This window comes from Pongo abelii, chromosome X (assembly GCF_028885655.2).
Source record: "Pongo abelii isolate AG06213 chromosome X, NHGRI_mPonAbe1-v2.0_pri, whole genome shotgun sequence".
Lineage (NCBI taxonomy): Eukaryota > Metazoa > Chordata > Mammalia > Primates > Hominidae > Pongo > Pongo abelii.
Window position 1 is genome coordinate 11,222,915 of NC_072008.2, and position 18,483 is coordinate 11,241,397.

Consider the following 18,483-nt stretch of genomic DNA (forward strand, 5'->3'; position numbering starts at 1 on the left):
AACTTACCTATATAACAAACATTCACATGTACCCCTGAACCTAAAACAAGAGTTAAAAAAAAATACTAGGCCGGGCGCGATGGATCATGCCTGTAATCCCAGCACTTTGGGAGGCTGAGGCGGGTGGAACACAAGATCAGGAGATCGAGACCATCCTGGCTAACGTGGTAAAACCCTGTCTCTACTAAAAATACAAAAAAAAAAAAAAAAAAAATTTAGCCGGTTGTGGTGGCAGGCGCCTGTAGTCCCAGCTACTTGGGAGGCTGAGGCAGGAGAATGGCATGAACCCGGAAGGTGGAGGTTGCAGTGAGCCAAGATCGTGCCACTGCACTCCAGCCTGGGTGACAGAGCGAGGCTCTGTCTCAAAAAACAAAACAAAACAAAACAAAAAAACTAATAGCCACTGACTATTCCCTAAAGTTCCTGGATCTTTAAAAAGGAAAATACTTGTTAACTCAAGTGAATATCTAATCTGGGAATTCTTAATTTAGGGGGTGGTAGGGTGGGCATTGGGTGAGTTTCAGGCCTTTGATAGAGCATCATCATTGTCAATGATTCTTAAAGGGCTCTGTGACCCCCAAAATGTTAAGGGCATTTGCTTTAACCTATCTTGGCTGAGGCAATGTAACAAAGTAAAATGTAAGCATTCAGGTTAGTTGCAAATAAATATTTTCCAACTGGGTGAAAAAAAAAATGCTGAGAATGGCCTATCTTCAGTAATCCATGAGGATGAGACTGTTTCTTTCCAGTAGTCGTGGTAGGTGAATTCAAACTCTCATTAAACTAACCCTGCCTGTCTGGATTTGCCAGACAGCTGGTTAGCATTAGAGATGCTCTCCATAGCTTCTCAACCCAGGTCTTCTTTATGTATAGCTGATTGGTCAAAATAATAATTGGAACCACAAACTTGGCCGAGGTCACACTCTCCTCAAACCAGCTGAATTCATCAGTTCAGTACAGGGCTGCTCAAACACAGAAGAGTAGACCAAAACAGCCCTTAATGACATTCCACTGTAGAAATCCAGTTTTCATAACAGAGTTGAACCACGTATATCTATGCAATTCAATAACCCCACCAAATTTAACCATTATGCTCCATGGAAGATGCATTTACATTAGTTACTTTACCCTTTACCTTTGTCTTTGTTTTTCTCCTTTCCTAGTGAATCCAGTTTCTTTCTTAAAGATTTCTTTCTCTTTTGTCCATCTGTAAATATTAAAAGGAGAAGTTATAGAGATAAACATATAAGTGATATTTTACAGTATCGATAATTACATTTGAGCGAAAGTATGGCTTTTCTCTTACTTCACTTATAATTTGACATTTTAAGCAGAGTAACAGCTCTGAGAATACATGAAAATCCTGACTTGGATAGCACATATTACCAGAATTTTGGTGTATATCCTTGAATTTCCTTTCAGTCATGGAATGATAGGAAACTTACCTCCTTTGGAAGTAATTTAGCTTTGACATTTAGATAGGTTTAATTTTACTATTATCTAAGTCTCTTCCTCTTCTCTGTGGTTACATAACTTAATGTTCATCTTGAACCAAATCTCCATGAGAAGAGAATTAACAGCATGTATAGCTTTGACATTTACGAGCTAGGAGAGTATAACTGGATAAACAAATGGATTCGGAGGTCCATAGAACTTAGGTCTAACTATTGCTGCACAATTTACTATGTGACTTTGGACATGTCTTTGTGTCCTCATTTATAAAATGGGAATATCACAAGGTTGTTGTGAGAATTAAATGAAACAACACATATAAAGCTCTTCATAGGGAGCCTAACACAGTTCAGGCTACTTTCTTTGTGGGGAGTTCCATGGTATAGCTATACTGCAATTTAGTTAACCATTCCTCCATTGATGAACATTTTGGTTGTTTCTTATTGTTTACTATAATAAGTAAGAAATACATTCTTTTACAGTCTAGTATTTGCAACAAATGTACTTAATGTGTCCGTTTAACTCACCAAATAATAAAGATACCACTTATATCAGTGGGCAGCTGCAATCAAATTCCTGGGCTGTCATCATAAAATATTGGCATTCATCATTGCCAGAATGCATTTTGAGGTTATGCAGCTGTCAACTTAGCATGTGGGAGGTGCAAATTCAGAATCCACACTGTGATCAAATAGGTGACATGCAGACCATGCCACAAGGAAAATATGGTGAAAAAAATGATTAAGAATTGTTTGTACAGGACACACTAAAACTGTAAAGAAAGAGATTCAGCCCAATACATTTAAAAGCAAGACTATAATATCAGGATAAAACAGAGTAAGCATTATGAAACAGAAATGAGCATTCCTGTATCCTCACAGAATTACAGATGCCCCCAACTCCTCATTTTTGGAAGGTAAAAGAACTTCACAATATAATCAACAGGCACATTCAATCCTTCCTTCTTTTCAAAGATTTCAAAAATGACTCTCCTGCCACCAAAAGAAAATAGTTCATAAGAATCTTCACTCTTGTAGTCACGCAATTTGTATAGGGGAAATTATGTAAATTGGTTGTAATGTAATGTAATTGATGGCAACAGCCATCAATCTCTCCCATTATGTATGTGTTCATAGATATGAACAACATCTAAAAGATGATCTACTAGGGCCTGCCGTGACTTATTACACAGACTGTAAACATACTAACTGTACAAGATTCTAATCTGTTCTCCAATTAGGCCTTACAGGTCTTTTACTCTGTAACACTTTGTTCATAGCTAGTTCATATCTCAAATGTATTTCACAGTAACAAAAATTCTTTCATTTCAATAGTTGACCCAGCAGAATAACTAAACCATCTATTAAAGCTTAAAAGATTTAATTTTTCATAACCAATGGGCAGATCCTAAAATTCAAACAAGCTGTCAAAAGTCAGAATACATACCACATAGAGGACATTATTTTTAAAAGATAGAATGATTCTTAAATACTTAAAACTTATGTATTCTATGTAGATGTGTATAAATACAAATGTTCTGTCTAAGTAATAATCATAAGTCCAACTCCAACATATCTAATAGACAAGACTATTGCTAGTACCTGAGAAACTACCTGTATGCTTCCCTCCTCCTAGCCCCAGATAATTACTAGTCTGACTTTTGCAATGATCAATTATCAGATTTTATTCATCGTTTTACCATCTATTCATGCATTTGTAAAGAATATGATTTTGTTTTTCCTGTTTTGGGATGCATAGAGATGGAATCACATTATGGATACTATTTCTTGCCTTGTTTATTTTGTTCACCAACACTGCATGAGATTCATCCTGTTGAAGCAGGTAGCTGTAGATCATTCCTTTTGATTGCTATATAGTAGGGGTTTTTGGTATGAATATACCACAGTTCATTTCCTCATTGAACTGTTGATGGTATTTGAGTTGTTTCTAGCTTGGGGTTAATAGGAACAATGTTTTTGAAAAATTTTGCTCATGTCTTCTTATGAGCATGTATGTACACAAGTCTCCCTGAGACAGTGGTTCTTAAAGTGTAGTTCTGGGACCAGAAGCATCAGTATCGCCTGGGAACCTGCTAGAGGTACAAACTGTCTATGGTCCCACTCCAGGTATGCTAAATCTGGAACTCTGGGGTGTCACCCAGCAATGTGTGTTTGAACACACCCTTCAGGGGATTATGGTGCACGTTAACGTCTGGTTCACATTAAAGTCCGGAACCACCACTCCAGGGTATATATGTAAAAGTTGCATTGCTGGATCTGTGTATATGCAATCTCAGACTTTATTTGGTAAAATCAAGCTTTTCAAAATAGTTTTGCTCATTTGTATTCCCACAAATATGAGAGTTTACATAATCTCACAAGGATAATATATACTTTAAACTCCAAAACTCCAGACAACATCTTGAAGTCTCCTTACAGGCAAAGTATGATCTTTGAGAATGCTGGCCTATTAAAAAACACTTAATTACTTACAACAAAATTTTTTCACTTAATTAGATAGCGGTGAACGTTACGAATAGGTAACTATACAAAATGATGGATGACGTGCAATAATGTGAAATGAAGCATTGCTTTAGCACACCATTTTCTCTTTTAAAATCCTCAGCAAAATGACCAGAGATGCACAATGCAACTGCTTATTCCTCTTCTCCTTTGTGATTAATCTGTGGTTTGTCTTGGAGTCCCCCATTTTTGAAGAATAAAATGTCTCATCTTTTGTTCTCATAAAGCACAGAAAACTTGCTCAAGAGGCTTATGTGCTTGCAACCATACAGAACAGTTTATGTTCCACCAGCTCCTTGGATGGCAATAAGTGTGGTTAAACGCCATTCTGTCTTTTAAAGAAATGCAAGCTCCACAACTACCAATACTGCACAGAAGTGTTTTCATGGTGCATGTGGTGATGAGTGCATGCTTGCTAACTGCTCCCAGTGTGTGCACTGTCTTACAGACAACAGTGACCTGCAGGAAGAACTGGGGTAACATGTCCTGATAAAATACATCTTGGAATAAGCACATAGGGATTGGCCTCCCTTTGCCCTCTTTTGTGGAAGTCCTCACTAATGTGTCCAGAGGAAACCATGTCCTACATGAGAGACCTCACAGACACCTGTGACACAATAGCAGATGGCAAGGCAGCAAGCTTTCCACATCCTAGTGACCCCAAAGCAAAGGACCCAACTGTGTGGGAGGTGGTTAATCTGGGCATCCTCTTGGGAAAGACCAATACCAAACAGTGTCTTCAGGAGGGTCGAAAACAAGAAAACATGAGATTGCTCCCTGAGACATGATTTTTATGGATTCATTTGCTGTTAGGGATGGTATTCCATTTTAAGGCTTCTTTCTCTAGTTAGACTAGCTCTCTGAGGGTGAAACCAGGCCTCCTAGGCGTTTGTCTCCTTCCAAGTGAATAGCCCAGCGTGGGTCATGCCCTGAGGACTTGTCAGCACTGTCCAAAGCCAGGAAGTCAGATGGAGCTCTTGGGTTGGGTCTGAGCAATGAAGTACATACCTCCTAATTTTAAAGTGATCAGATTCAGAGAATGAGGCTTATAAAACAGTATTTTCCATATTACAATTAATTCTAGAGATAATAATAAAAATATTGTCCAAGGAAAGATTTCTTTAGGTGACAGAAGGAAGAGTAAGGGTTACCCTTGAGTAATAAATATTACCTGAAAGAGGGTAAGAGGGAATCTTCCGGGGTGCTGGGCATGTTCTATATCTTGATCTGGTTGGTAGTAACATGCCATTCACATATTAAAAACCTATCGAGCTGTATTTGTGCACATTCATATTTATGTATATTACTATATATGTTATTCCTCAATAAAAGTAATAACAAAAGACCTCATCATTTTTGCAGAAAGGCACTAATATGAGAGTTAGTTACATTCACTGAATGGGGCTGAAAACTCAGCAACAAAGTCCTTCAGAAGAAAGTTCTGAAGTGTTTAACTTTTCTAAATATCTGAATGCCAATGATCTCATCTGACCACCACAACTTCCCTGTGATACAGCACACAGTAGTAATAAATAGTCAGTGTTTATTGAGTAAGTACTATAAGCTAAGTGCTTAGTATCCAAAATCTTATTACACCCTCACAGAAATTCTATGAAGCCAATATTATTATTCTTTCCATTTTACAGATAAGGAGAGTGAGATTAGGACAGAGTAAGTAACTTGTACATGGGCAGGAGCTGTGAGATGATAAATTCAGAACTTGCTCACAGGACTATCCAATGTCAAAGCAGGTCCTCTGTATTACTCCATTCTCATGCTGCTATAAGAACATACCTGAGACTCGGTAATTTATAAAAGAAAGAAGTTCAATTGACTCACAGTTCCACATTGCTGGGGAGGCCTCAGGAAACTTACAATCATGGCAGAAGGGGAAGCAAACACTACCTTCTTCACGTGGCATCAGCAAGGAGAAGTGCAGAGTGAAGTAAGGGAAAAGCACCTTATAAAACCATCAGATCTCGTGAGAACTCACTATCACGAGAATACCAGCTTGGAGGTAACTGCCCCCATAATTCAATTAATTCCCACTGGGTCCCTCCCACCACACATGGGGATTATGGGAACTACAATACAAGATGAGATTTGGGTGGGGAATATAGCCCAACCATATCAGGTGGTTTCAACTTGCATGCTTATTTTTATGACCCTCCACTATCGTACCACTGTGCAAATTGAGCATCTGGATGTGTGTGTGTTTGTGTGTGTGTGTGTGTGTATAGCCTGGTCCACAGGAAATACTCAGCAAGTATTGGCTGGTATTCTTAGCTATTATGGGTAAAGTTGCTTAGAGGTCAGTTAGCAGAGAAGTTGACTGAGTTTCTGGTCACCTGGAAGGAGTTGGCAGTCTTTCCGGAGTTGTATCAGAATTTAACACCTGAGAATTTCTGTTCGCTTGAAACTTCTTCATTTGAAGGAGCTTTAGCACAAAAATCAGAGACCTTCTGCCTAAGCATGTCCAGCCATCTTTAAAAAGGCTTCAGAGGTGGCTCATTGAAGGCTCTCAAAATCTATAACCGGTGATGAGGTACTGTTCCCATAACCCTAAATCTATCCATAGGACCCTGGTGTGATAAATTAGATTCCTGGATGCATTTCCTCCCATCTACAGTCCCTGTCAGAGGATGGATAGTTACCTTTACAACACTAAAGAATACAGGTGTTTAAACAAATATGATATTTGAAAGCTTATAAGAAGAATTGGGTGGGCATGGTGGTTCACACCTGTAATCCCAGCACTTTGGGAGGCCCAGGCGGGCAGGTCATTTGAGGTCAGGAGTTCGAGACCAGCCTGGTCAACCTGGTGAAACCCCATCTCTACGAAAAATACAAAAATTTGCTGGGTGTGATTGTGGGGGCCTTTAATCCCAGCTACTTGGGAGGCTGAGGCAGGAGAATCACAGGAAGCAGAGGTTGTAGTGAGCCAAGATTGTTCCACTGCACTCCAGCCTGGGTGACAGAGCAAGACTCCGTCTCAAAAAAAAAAAGAATTGACTGAGTGAATGTGTGAACATATTATAATATGTAAACTTTCTCAATATAGAGTAAAAGTGGGAGGTCAGACTCTGGAAACAGACAGCCTTGTTCCAAATCTACTCCCTGACCCAAACCAAGATCAACCCTGCTATCTCACTGTGCCTCCATTGCCCTCTCTGTAAAATGGAGGATAATAACTGTACCTACCTAGTAGGCTTGTGATGAGGATTTAATGAATTCATTCATAAAGCACTTGGAACAGGTCTTGTCATGTGGCTAGCAATCAATACATTTTTACTCAATAAATAGAATGCAAAACTTTGGGCTCCTGTTGATTTCCTCGCTCTGGATACTTCCCCTGGGATATACCAAATTGCTCTTCTAGGTGTAAACATTTCCAGAAACATTTCTGATACCTTTTTTAAATTAGGAATTTCCACATCAATGGCTTTCAGAGGTCATCCACATAACCCTGGGTTTACACAAGGATATTGCAAGGATTTTACAGGGTTGAACTGTTTGAAAGAAGTCAATTTCCAGAGTGCCATTTTCCTAACAAACTCAAACTGCTCTTTTCAGGGGAACTCTTACTGTGATTCAGTCACGCCTCAATAATCAATGCCGGCACAGAGGAAATCCAGCTCATCACATTCTCCAGCCACTTCCAATTCACCAATCTGGGATTGCTTGAAGCTTAGATGGAGGCTGTTGTCCTCTATAATAACATTAATAGCACCTCTTCACTCTCAAGGAGAGCCTGTTAAATTTTAAGCTTAGGAGATTTTAGCAAGAACTCCCTAAGATCATACCCAGTTTTGTAAATGTTTACAGATGTTTTTCTGGGGCGACATCTAAAACTTTCACGAGGTTCTCAAGAGAGTCTACTGGCCCAACAAGATTGAAGACCACTATTTTAAAGAAACAGTGGACCCTTCTCCACACCAAGGCCAAACTCCTTCATTCTCTCATTTAGACCCTCACTCCTACATACTCAAACTTTGGTGTTTCCACTCAAGTCCTTCAGCCTACATCTATGCACAGGTCTGAATCTTCATCTGTAAAATATCTTCCCTTTAGCAACCACCCTACCTTTCTTCTGTTCTTCCTGGCTCTACTTCCTCAAACTCTAAGTACTTTTCTACAAATTATGGTCTGTTTTTTGCTCCTTGCACTCCAGCAAGACCCTGATGATGCTCAGTGTCTAATGCAGTGTACACATTCTAACTCTGACATAAATTCTGTGTGTGTGTGCATGACGATATCATTTGGATAGCAATTTATGGCAGAAACATCCTCTGGTCTGACTCTGAATCTTTTTACAATTGATAACTGAAACTATTACTTGAAGCTCTTCCTTCCTTTGGACTTGAAGATATCATTCACTTTTTCTTTTCCTATCTCAGGGTCTTCTTTCTCAACCCGTTCTGTGGCTTCTCTTCTCCACGCAGCAATTCACTTTATAAATAATATTGAAAGAATAAATGGATGGGGATTGGTTTTGGTGAGACACGGTTCCAAGCTTGGCTCTGCCTCTGACTGGCTGCCTGACTTTGAGCGCCTTCCTGGGCCTGTCTGCATTCAGTCTCCTTGCCAATATCATGGGGAGACTGAGATGATAACATATTGACAGTCCAGCACAGAGTAGATGCTCAATAAATTAGTTGATCTTTCTCCCTGCAGGCAAATATTGTTCTCTTAATGACACCCAGTGTTTTGATGATCATCGTGATGTTGCAAACTCTTAAACACATCTCTGTTTGAGGGCTCTTTACAACTGAAGACTTATTTTTCCCTTTGCTTACCAGGCATCTACATCTGAACCTCCCATGGGCACCCCAAAGGTCACAAGTGTGGGTAGCCCTGTACCTGTCCTCTGAGACTTCTTTTTGCAGTCTCTCCAGCTACCTACTTAGTCTTCTGAACCAGCTACCTCAAAGTCGTTCTGTAAACCTTCCATTTGGTGGTTAAACCCTTCTCACATTTAATTGGTAAAAAACTCCTTTTGATTTGACGTTCCTCTTTGCTCTCACATCTCCATCTCCATGGACACTGCTACAGTCCAGACCTCCACTGTTTCCATGTGAGAGTGAACATTGATCTATATGGTCTCCCAGCCTCTAGTATCATCCTGTTTCATCTGGTAGTCCCCATTGCTGCAGAAAGTAGCAGTTGCCAATGTCATGGTATAACACATTGAATGTCCAGCACAGAGTAGATGCTCAAGAAGTTAGTTGATCTTTCTCCTTGCAGGCGAATATTTTTTCTCTTATTGACACCCAGCATTTTGATGACCATCGTGATGTGGCAAACCTCCTAGGAGGTGTTGCATCACCTTCCTAGAAAGTACCTCTTTACTTCTTTCCCATATGTAAAATCTTTCAGTTACTCTCCATTATCTAGAGCAAGGTTGCTCACCCTAGCACTGTCAACATTTGGGGCAGTCTTTGCCGTGGGGACTGTCCTGTACAGTGTAGGATGCTTAGTGGATCCTTGGTCTCCACCCACCAGATGCCAGTAGCCTGCCCCCCTCTCCAGTTGTAACAGCAAAATACAGACCTTGCCAAATATCCCAGGGAGGGGGCACAAAGTTGCCCCCAGTTGAGAACAACTGACCTGCAAAAATAAGACCTATATTCTCTCTTGGCTTATAATATACCTCAATATATTGTACCCAAATATCTTCAACTTTATCTCCTAAAACTATAACTCACACAGACACTGAAATCTCTTATAGCTCTACAAAAAGTTTATTCTTTCCAAGTATACCGCACCTTTGATGACTCCCAGACTAAAGTGCCCCATTTTTCTACTTTTTGTCCCCATTTTCTACTGGAGTACCTTTTTGTTCTTATCCTTCCAAACTAATCTCAGATAATTTCTCCTGTTGTAAAGTCTTCCCTATCTATACTATAAATAAATAATTTGTCCTTCTTCCTTATGGATCCTACATCACTTGCCATCTATTATAGGCCTTGCCACTGTAATTTCTTCCTTTCACAAATGTATTTTACACTGACCACTACTACCACCTACTTACAAGTTTTTGAGTTTAGAAAAGAGATTCTATATACTTAGCATGTAGTGCAACGCCCAACACATACTAGGAGTCTTGACAGCTATTAGATACATGAATAAGGGAATGACTGAATGAATGACGTCACATCCTTCTCTCCCCGGCATGGAAATATGTTGCACGTTCTGCATGCAGAGTGAGTTGCTGGCTTCATGTCAAGGGGGAATCCTCCTTTAAAAAAAGGACCTGAGCTGCTGTTCTCCGTGTTACCTGAAATCCCACCTCTTCCTGAAACTTGCTCTATTGAGACTTGAGTTTCAACTTGATGCTAGAGAAAGTTGTTTAAATTTATTTTTTGTTCATGGATGATTGCATCTAATAATGTCCCAGTCATAAAAATAATCTTATATTCAATAAATCCCACTCAGAAATATTCTGCATGGGGCTCTGCTTAGCATATTGATGTGAAATTTATACCCAAGTCTATTTTGGAAAACATCAAATTAAACTTGTAAGTATAAAGGAAATAAGAGTGTCCTTGACCTCCCAAGACTTAGATGATCAGCAGTTTTTAAATTACATTCCTTAAAAGCAAACTTTGATTTTTAAAACACTGGGCACGAGGCTGTAATCAAAGGCACTGATGATATTTAGTTGATTTAGAAGAGCACAAGCTGATCTGCCAACATTCAGCTTGCAGGATACATTTATCTTCCGTAAGTAGTATGAAACACCTTTGTTTTTATATTGATTATATTACTTTAGAAAATTGTAGGTTTTGCCTTGTTATATTACTTACAGTCAAAATAAATGATTATGGATAATTATAATTACAAGAAGCAGCTCATTAAAAGGGGCTGGTTTTATTGAGGCTCTGCTTTATTCCTATTGGAATAATTTTAGGCACACAGCAGCATATCAAATAGGATGCATCAGAGGATGATTTTAGGAACTTAGTTCAAAAGCCCTCTCAGGATTTTGCATACATTTTAAATAATATTCAGCTAAACACGTAATCACATGTTTCTCATGTATTTCCAAAAATCCCATATGGTTAGAAATGCCTGCCAGATTTCTCTGTTTTGATAAACAGAATGACATTTAATTAAACAGTCCTGAAAAATACCTTCTTTCTTGACTTTATACTCAGGAGAGTTAATAAAGTCCCCATTTCAGATGATGAAATAATACATTTCCTGCCCCTATTCTGGTTTTCTGCCTCAAATGTCTTCCTGGAGAGACTCCACGTATGCCAGCCTTCTCAAGGACTTAAGAGTATTAAACCAAGGGTAGATGGCAGCTAGTGTTGTTTGATCTCACTGTACTTGTTGTTATTCATTTTTTAATTTATTTTTTTTTTAGATATGGGGGTCTCACTATGTTGGCCAGGTTGGTCTTGAACTCCTGGCCTCAAGCAATCCTCCCACCTCAGCCTCCAAAGTGTTAGGATTACAGGTGTGAGTCACCACACCTGGCCTGGTCGGTATTGATTTTTAAAAAGTGATTTGTTACTTGTTGTCCATGAAACTTGGTGTGCTCTAAATAGATTGTTTGTTTCATTATATAACATTCCATATATTTACCGTTAAATCCAATTAATAGGAATTCCAATAGAATGGCTGAAACAAATTAAGTAGAACAATTACTAACTCCTTTAGACATTATTATGTTAGGTTGAACTATTTTCTACACTGGCTCTATCTATGGGTCATTGCATCTGGCTATTTAGATGGCAAGGAAATGTAATTGAACTAAAAATCCTAGTCATTGAGCAACGGGCTGTTTTTGTTTTGCTTTTTACCTGCCAGCTGGCTCCTCATCTTTGAGGTTTGCTCTGACAGCTCTGAAGCTCGGGCAATATACAACAATATAGACAAAGTAAGGAAATAATTAGGTTGTATGATATTAATATATTCCCATCCTGAAAACCACAGTTTTAAAATATTCCTATTGTTTCCCCTGTCCTCTGCTCATTTGACAGTTACCAGGAGCTTTGGGCAGAGGGAGAGAGAAGTGCATATGTTGTCACCCGCCGCTCTGCTGCCTCCATAGCCCATGTTAGGAATTAGCATGGTGTAGATTAAGTACAACTACACGATAGTCATCAATTTCCAATGTTATCGATACATTAGAAAGGGGCTTTGATTTCCAATTAAGTACTGAATAATTGAAAGAAAAATGTGTTGTTGCAGGTTGTTGAGAAACACCTCTACCTCCATTTACCCATTCATTAAGAAACAGGGATAAAAAATATTGCGATATCAGGATATCTAGAATTTGGAAGATGTGGAATCATCCTGCTGAGTCCAAGGGCAATCCAGAAAATAAGCTGTGATTCAGACTCTGGTGTGCCCGGTGGATGCCATGGGTCATCCAGGAGCCTTGCTACCTAGATGGGGAGGAGGAGCCACTTAGGAGGAATTTATTCTAAGGAAAAAAGTCATCCTGGCATAGTGACTTTGACCCAGTTCAAAAGCCTGGGTTGTTGAAGAGGAGCCGAATTCTAGGCATGGTGTGTTTACAGTGAGTGCTGTGTTTCCCATATTTTCCCATCCATCCGTAAGGATCTGCACATTTTAGGAAGAGAGAGAGAGAATTCAGAATAAGAACTGAATAAGAGTGAAGTAGTAGGTTAGCTCAGCAGATCTGTGTTGTCCAAACCCTGCACTTTCCAAAGAACATCTGCTCTTTGACAGCCTTCCAGGAGATAACCTCTAAGCCCTTGGAATATCCTGCCTGATAATAATGTCTTTGTTTACCTGGAGCTTTGAGTTATGCTAGATAGTTAATGCTAACAATGTGATTTATAGTGGGAGCTTTGGGCCACCTGTATCAGTCTTGACCTCTGGAGGGGCTGGCAACTAAGTTCAGTCATGCAGACAGTCTGCCGTGACTACATGCCCCAAAACCATACTGGATGCCAGGGTTGGGGGAGCTCCCTGGGCAGCAATGCTCTGTGCATGTTCCCTCACCTCACTGCTGGGAGAATTAAACATCATTTGGTTCCATTTCCCAGCTGCTGAAAAACTGTAATTCTGTTGGGGAGAAATTAATAATGTAGCTTAAAAGGAAGAATGTTTATTGTGTAGATTTTGTAGAATTTTTTAAAAATGTTGAGGGAAGAAGGGAAGAACAACTGTGTAGAAAAGGGAGCCTTTATTATGAACACACAACTCTTTAAAACAAGTGAAGTAATACCCATGTAGAATAAAAGTAAAGAAAAAAGAAATAATTCAGATAATCACCACGTAAGATTATGTTTAATCTTACATGTTACACTTACATATTTTATTTTATTTGAGACAGAGTCTCACTCTGTGGCCCAGGCTGGAGTGCAGTGGCATAATCTCGGCTCACCGCAACCTCTGCCTCCTGGGTTCAAGTGATTCTTGTGCCTCAGCCACCAAAGTATCTGGGATTACAGGTGTGTGCCACCATGCCTGGCTAATTTTTTCTGCGTTTTTGGGAGAGATGGGGTTTCGCCATGTTGGCCAGGCTGGTCTCAAACTCCTGGCCTCCAATGATCTGCCTGTCTCAGCCTCCCAAATGGCTGGGATTACAGCTGTGAGCCACTGTGCCCAACCACTTACATGAAACATCTGACTGCATTGCTGAATTCAAAATACATGAATATGTTATACAGAAAAATGTTTTGAAAGTCCAGTGAAAATTAATAACCAAATAGAATGTTCTACTTAGTCATTTTTGACTTATCTTTATAATAATTTTGTTTAATAATGTGAAAAAATAGACCTATTGCTCATCTTGTCAAAAATATTTATGTACAGAACTGTATTTTAAAACAAGCAAGTACAAAAGAAAAATTAAGTGTATGAATATTTTATTACCTCTCAAAATAGCCTGACTTGAAAAGACCATCACTCCATGGCCAGTGGATCTACTTGATCCTGAAATAACCGAGAGTGGGGTGTATCTGTTACTATCAGCAGGCCAACCTTACAGCAACAAGAAGAAAGGCCTTTGACAACCTGAGGGTCACCGCTGGGATTTCTATGGCCAACTTAAGTGGAAAGAATGAGCAGGAAACCAGTTGACTTTTTTTGAAGAAAAAATGACAAGAATCTCTCACTTAGTACCTCTTAGTCATCATTTCTTGGAAACAACTATACATCATACAGTTGCAGGCAGGGAAATAAATTGAATATGTACTTTGTAAGAGAGCTTGGCAATTAGCAAGTGGCAATGACCGTCCCTCAAAGTTATAAAGGAAGGGCAGTCCAATAGTATAGTTTTGTATTTGGGGCAGTATTTTCATAGAGGCGTTTGAGCAACATACATTAAGCAGAGGCAGGCAGATAAATGGGTGGCTCTGTTCTCTGCAAATCCATCACCACTTTTGTGACACTCCTGAAGCATACCTCTTCACTGCCTGCCAGTTTACTGGAGTCCTTGCATCACTGTAGTACATCCATCAGTACAGCCTGTTATTCCTGCTGAATAAAGGTAGTACGGAATAACAGTACAGCCTATTATTACTGATGAAAGTTGTCAGTATTGAGGTCCAAAGAGGAGTCTGACTTTTTTTTCTAAGTTAAAAATAGTAAGCATGGTACATAAATTAATGCAATTCTTTTGCATGTGAACTTCTGCTACAATAGTCCCTCAAAAACAAGAACTTGAAAAGAATGATAATTCAGCCTCATTGTAGCTGAAAGGATTTGAGTGGTATTTCTTGACATTTTGTTGGCTTAGAATGCCACAGAATGCAATGGACACAGGGACATTTATTTTGTTATAACATCTTTCACAAGTGAAATTCCCCAGTTGGACTATAAATAAAAACAGCTGTGCAATTTCAGACAAGTTCCACAAACCGAAGATGGGTCAAATTAAAAAATGAAACAGTTATTGTGGAGTTTATGTTCCTCCAGCTTTTAAATATCATTACAAACAATGTAATAATGCATTTTAGACTAGGAGTGGTTTTTCAAAAGTGAAACCAGGAGATTCCAACATTAATCTAGAAAATTGATTTTGGTGTGTATCTTTTGCTACTATTGTTATGAAAAACAAAACAAAACATATAGAGAAAAATTATATTTCTATCAATAGAACTATTAAGTTACACATTTGATTAAAGGCATTTTAAAGTAGACTAACAAATGGAATGAGATTGAGAGCCTTGATATCTACTGAAAAGCCGAGTTTGAAAATGTTAAAAGTCTATTATTTGAATGGAAGTCATTTATTATTTAGAGCTCTCTGAGATGCTGTAAATATTTTATAAATGATACAACCAGCCTCATTTTATGAGAGTTCTGCAATGCTCTTTAAAAAATCTCGATGAATTGTCATTCATTCAAATACAAAACAGAAATAGAGATAAATTATGAGAACAGCTTTTTTTTTTTTTGAGATGGAGTTTCCTCTGTCGCCCAGGCTGGAGTGCAGTGGCGCGATCTCGGCTCACTGCAAGCTCTGCCTCCTGGGTTCACGCCATTCTCCTGCCTCAGCCTCCTGAGTAGCTGGGACTACAGGTGCCCGCCACCACGCCTGGCTAATTTTTTGTATTTTTAGTAGAGACGGGGTTTCACTGTGTTAGCCAGGATGGTCTCAATCTCCTGACCTCGTGATCCACCCTCCTTGGCCTCCCAAAGTGCTGGGATTACAGGCATGGGCCACCGCGCCTGGCCTGTGAGAATAGTTTTGTTGTTGTTGTTGTTGTTTTGAGACAGAGTCTCGCTCTGTCACCCAGGCTGGAGTGCAGTGGTGCAATCGCAGCTCGCTGCAACCTCTGCCTACTGGGTTCAAGCTATTCTTCTGCCTCAGCCTCACGAGTAGCTGGGACTACAGGCGCCCACCACCACACCTGGCTAATTTTTGTATTTTTAGTAGATATCAGGTTTCACCATATTGGCCAGGCTGATCTTGAACTCCTGACCTGTGATCCACCCACCTTGGCCTCCCAAAGTGCTGGGATTACAGGCGTGAGCCACCTCGCCCAGCTGAGAACAGTTTTTAAAAATTGTATATGGTAGAGGAAGGAAAACACCTTTAACTTAGTAAAGGAGTCTTATAAATGTAAGAAATAGCTCCCTAATAAAGATAAGAAGATAGTCCATGACCTCATGGCACTTTCAAGATCAAATTAATCAACCCAGTGCCCCTGCCAACCTCAATTTAGCAGAAACTCCAGGTAGTTAATTACCTTGCCCAAAATTGCAGAGGCAGTTGGCATCTGACACAGAATGTGTCTCCTAATTTGTTCTAAACTTCATCAGTTTTACTATATTATTAGAATATTAGACTATATATGTATTATATATTAATCTACCCAAAAATGTTATAGTTGGATTCCTGAAGTTGCCTTTTGAGGGTAATGTTCTTTGGTTTCTTTCTAGACATATTTTCTTTAACTAATCAGCCCTTTACTCTGAGTAGTCCCAGGTCATATGGCACTGGTAAGTAGGGCTAATAATTTTGTATGTTTCTAATTGGGCAGGTTTCAGGAACTCTGCAGCCTATACAGAGAAAGGAGTTCCTTCTCAATTGCCCCCAAAACCGCAGCTCCTGATTCAATCACTGTAACTCCTAGAGCACTGCTTTCAGAGATTTTGTGAGGCAGTTGATGGTGATGTTATTCAGAAGTCCTTTTCTTCTCTCCTATTGACACTGAAGATCATAAACTTAGATCTCAGTCTCCCTGTGTGTTTCACACATCACTAGAGCCCCTGCAAATATCACACTGACCCAGTCTAATTGAGTTCCATGTGTGTCTGCATGAATGTTTCCCAGCTAGGAGAGAACTGACTGATAATGAACTAAATTCGTGACTCACCTAGACAAGATTTCAAAGGTTAGGTCATGCTAATAAAGTGTCCCTGCATTATGATTGTCTATAGATTTCTACGCACAAAGATAAAATTAAATTCAGCCACAAAATTACATACTTTGAGAAAATATATATATATAAAATAAAGATTAAATTAAAAAAATATATAGGACCTGTAGATGCTGACACCACGAGGCTCCTCTGAGGGCCTGAGTCCTGGGTTCTTGCAAGAGCAGCCAGCCCGCCTGTCCGTGCTCCTCGCTGATTGGTCGGCTCAGTGTGCATGCAGGTAGTGGGGCCGTGTGGGGCCACGCCCCCTGCAGGCATGCCCATGGTAGCTGTGGACCCAGGGAGCAAGGGTGGCTCTCTGAGGCCTCTGTCCGCACAATATTCCAGCTCCTCATCCTGGCAAAGGAAGCAAGGACCCGGGAAAGGGGAGTGCTGGGAATCGTGTCCTGAGGAATGAAGGCCAAGTGGATGGGGCCTAGGACCTCACCCCCCGGGCTCGTTCCAGCCACCCCTGCCCCTTTGGGTGCAATGGCCATCACCCCGTGGGTGGGGCCCAGGCTCCCTCCCATGCCCTATGTGCTTCCAACACGCCCAGCTGCATCCTTTTTATCAATGGATTGTGCTTTTATGTTTTATCTAAGAAAATTGTTGACTCCCTGCTACAGACTAAATGTTTTTCCCCAGCATATGTCACTCTGTTCAATCCACCAATCCCACCACTGGGTATCTACCCAAAGGAAAATAAATCATTACATCAAAAAGACACCAGAACTCATGTTTATCACAGCACCACTCACAATAGCAAAGGTATGGAATCAACACTCAGGTGCCCAACAACGGATAATTGGATAAAGAAAATGTGGTTTATATGTAAAATGGAATAGTATTCAGCTATGAGAAAGAATGAAATCATGTCTTTTGCAGCACCACGAATGGAGCTATAGACCATTATTTTAAGTGAAACAAGTAAAACACAGACAAATATTGCATGTTCTCACTTATAAGGGAACGGAGAAATGTGTACACGGAACACAGAGAGTGGAAAGATAGACACTGGAAACTCGGAAGGGTGGGAGAGTGTTGAGAAATTACTTAAAGGATACAATGTCCATTATTCAGGTGATGGGAACACTAAAAGCCCAGACTTCACCACTATGCAATAGATCCATGTACCAAAATTGCCCTCGTAGCCCTTAAACTTATATAAATAAATACATAAATAAATGTTTTATTTTGCTGGGTCAAAATTAAAGGGTTTTTGAAAGCTTTTGGCTAAAATCATTCCTGGTGATAAAAATGAAACTGATAAACATTTCTATAATATTTGACAACAGAATTATAAAGAGAAATGATGCATGAATACATCTTAATTCTTGCCTTAGGAATATTCTCTAACTCAAGTACCCAAAGGCTTAAATATGCCCATTTTATGCCATTATACCTCTGCAATTTATCTATGAATATAAAAGGAAATACAAAGGAATATAAAAGGATATAAATTATATCTATGAATATAAAAGGTATGCCATTATACCTCTGCAATGTAACCTATGAATATAAAAGGAAAACCTTTGCTTAAGTGCACACACACACACACACGTGTGTGTGTGTATATACAGATATATATTTTTACCCTCCAAAGGCAACTTCAATTTTGTTAGATAAAACATAAAAGCACAATCCATTGATAAAAAGGATGC

At 39.5% G+C, this 18,483-nt stretch overlaps 1 protein-coding gene across 3 annotated transcripts in view; it reads right to left on the reverse strand.

Annotated features, from left to right (window-relative positions):
* ARHGAP6 (Rho GTPase activating protein 6) overlaps positions 1-18,483 on the reverse strand; it is a 541,363-nt gene that overhangs the window by 57,780 nt on the left and 465,100 nt on the right. For all 3 annotated transcript variants that reach the window (XM_002831374.5, XM_054544332.2, XM_054544331.2), the window contains exon 3: positions 1,136-1,207. In XM_002831374.5, coding sequence (XP_002831420.2) covers positions 1,136-1,207 — 72 coding nt within the window. The remainder of the gene's footprint in view (positions 1-1,135; positions 1,208-18,483) is intronic.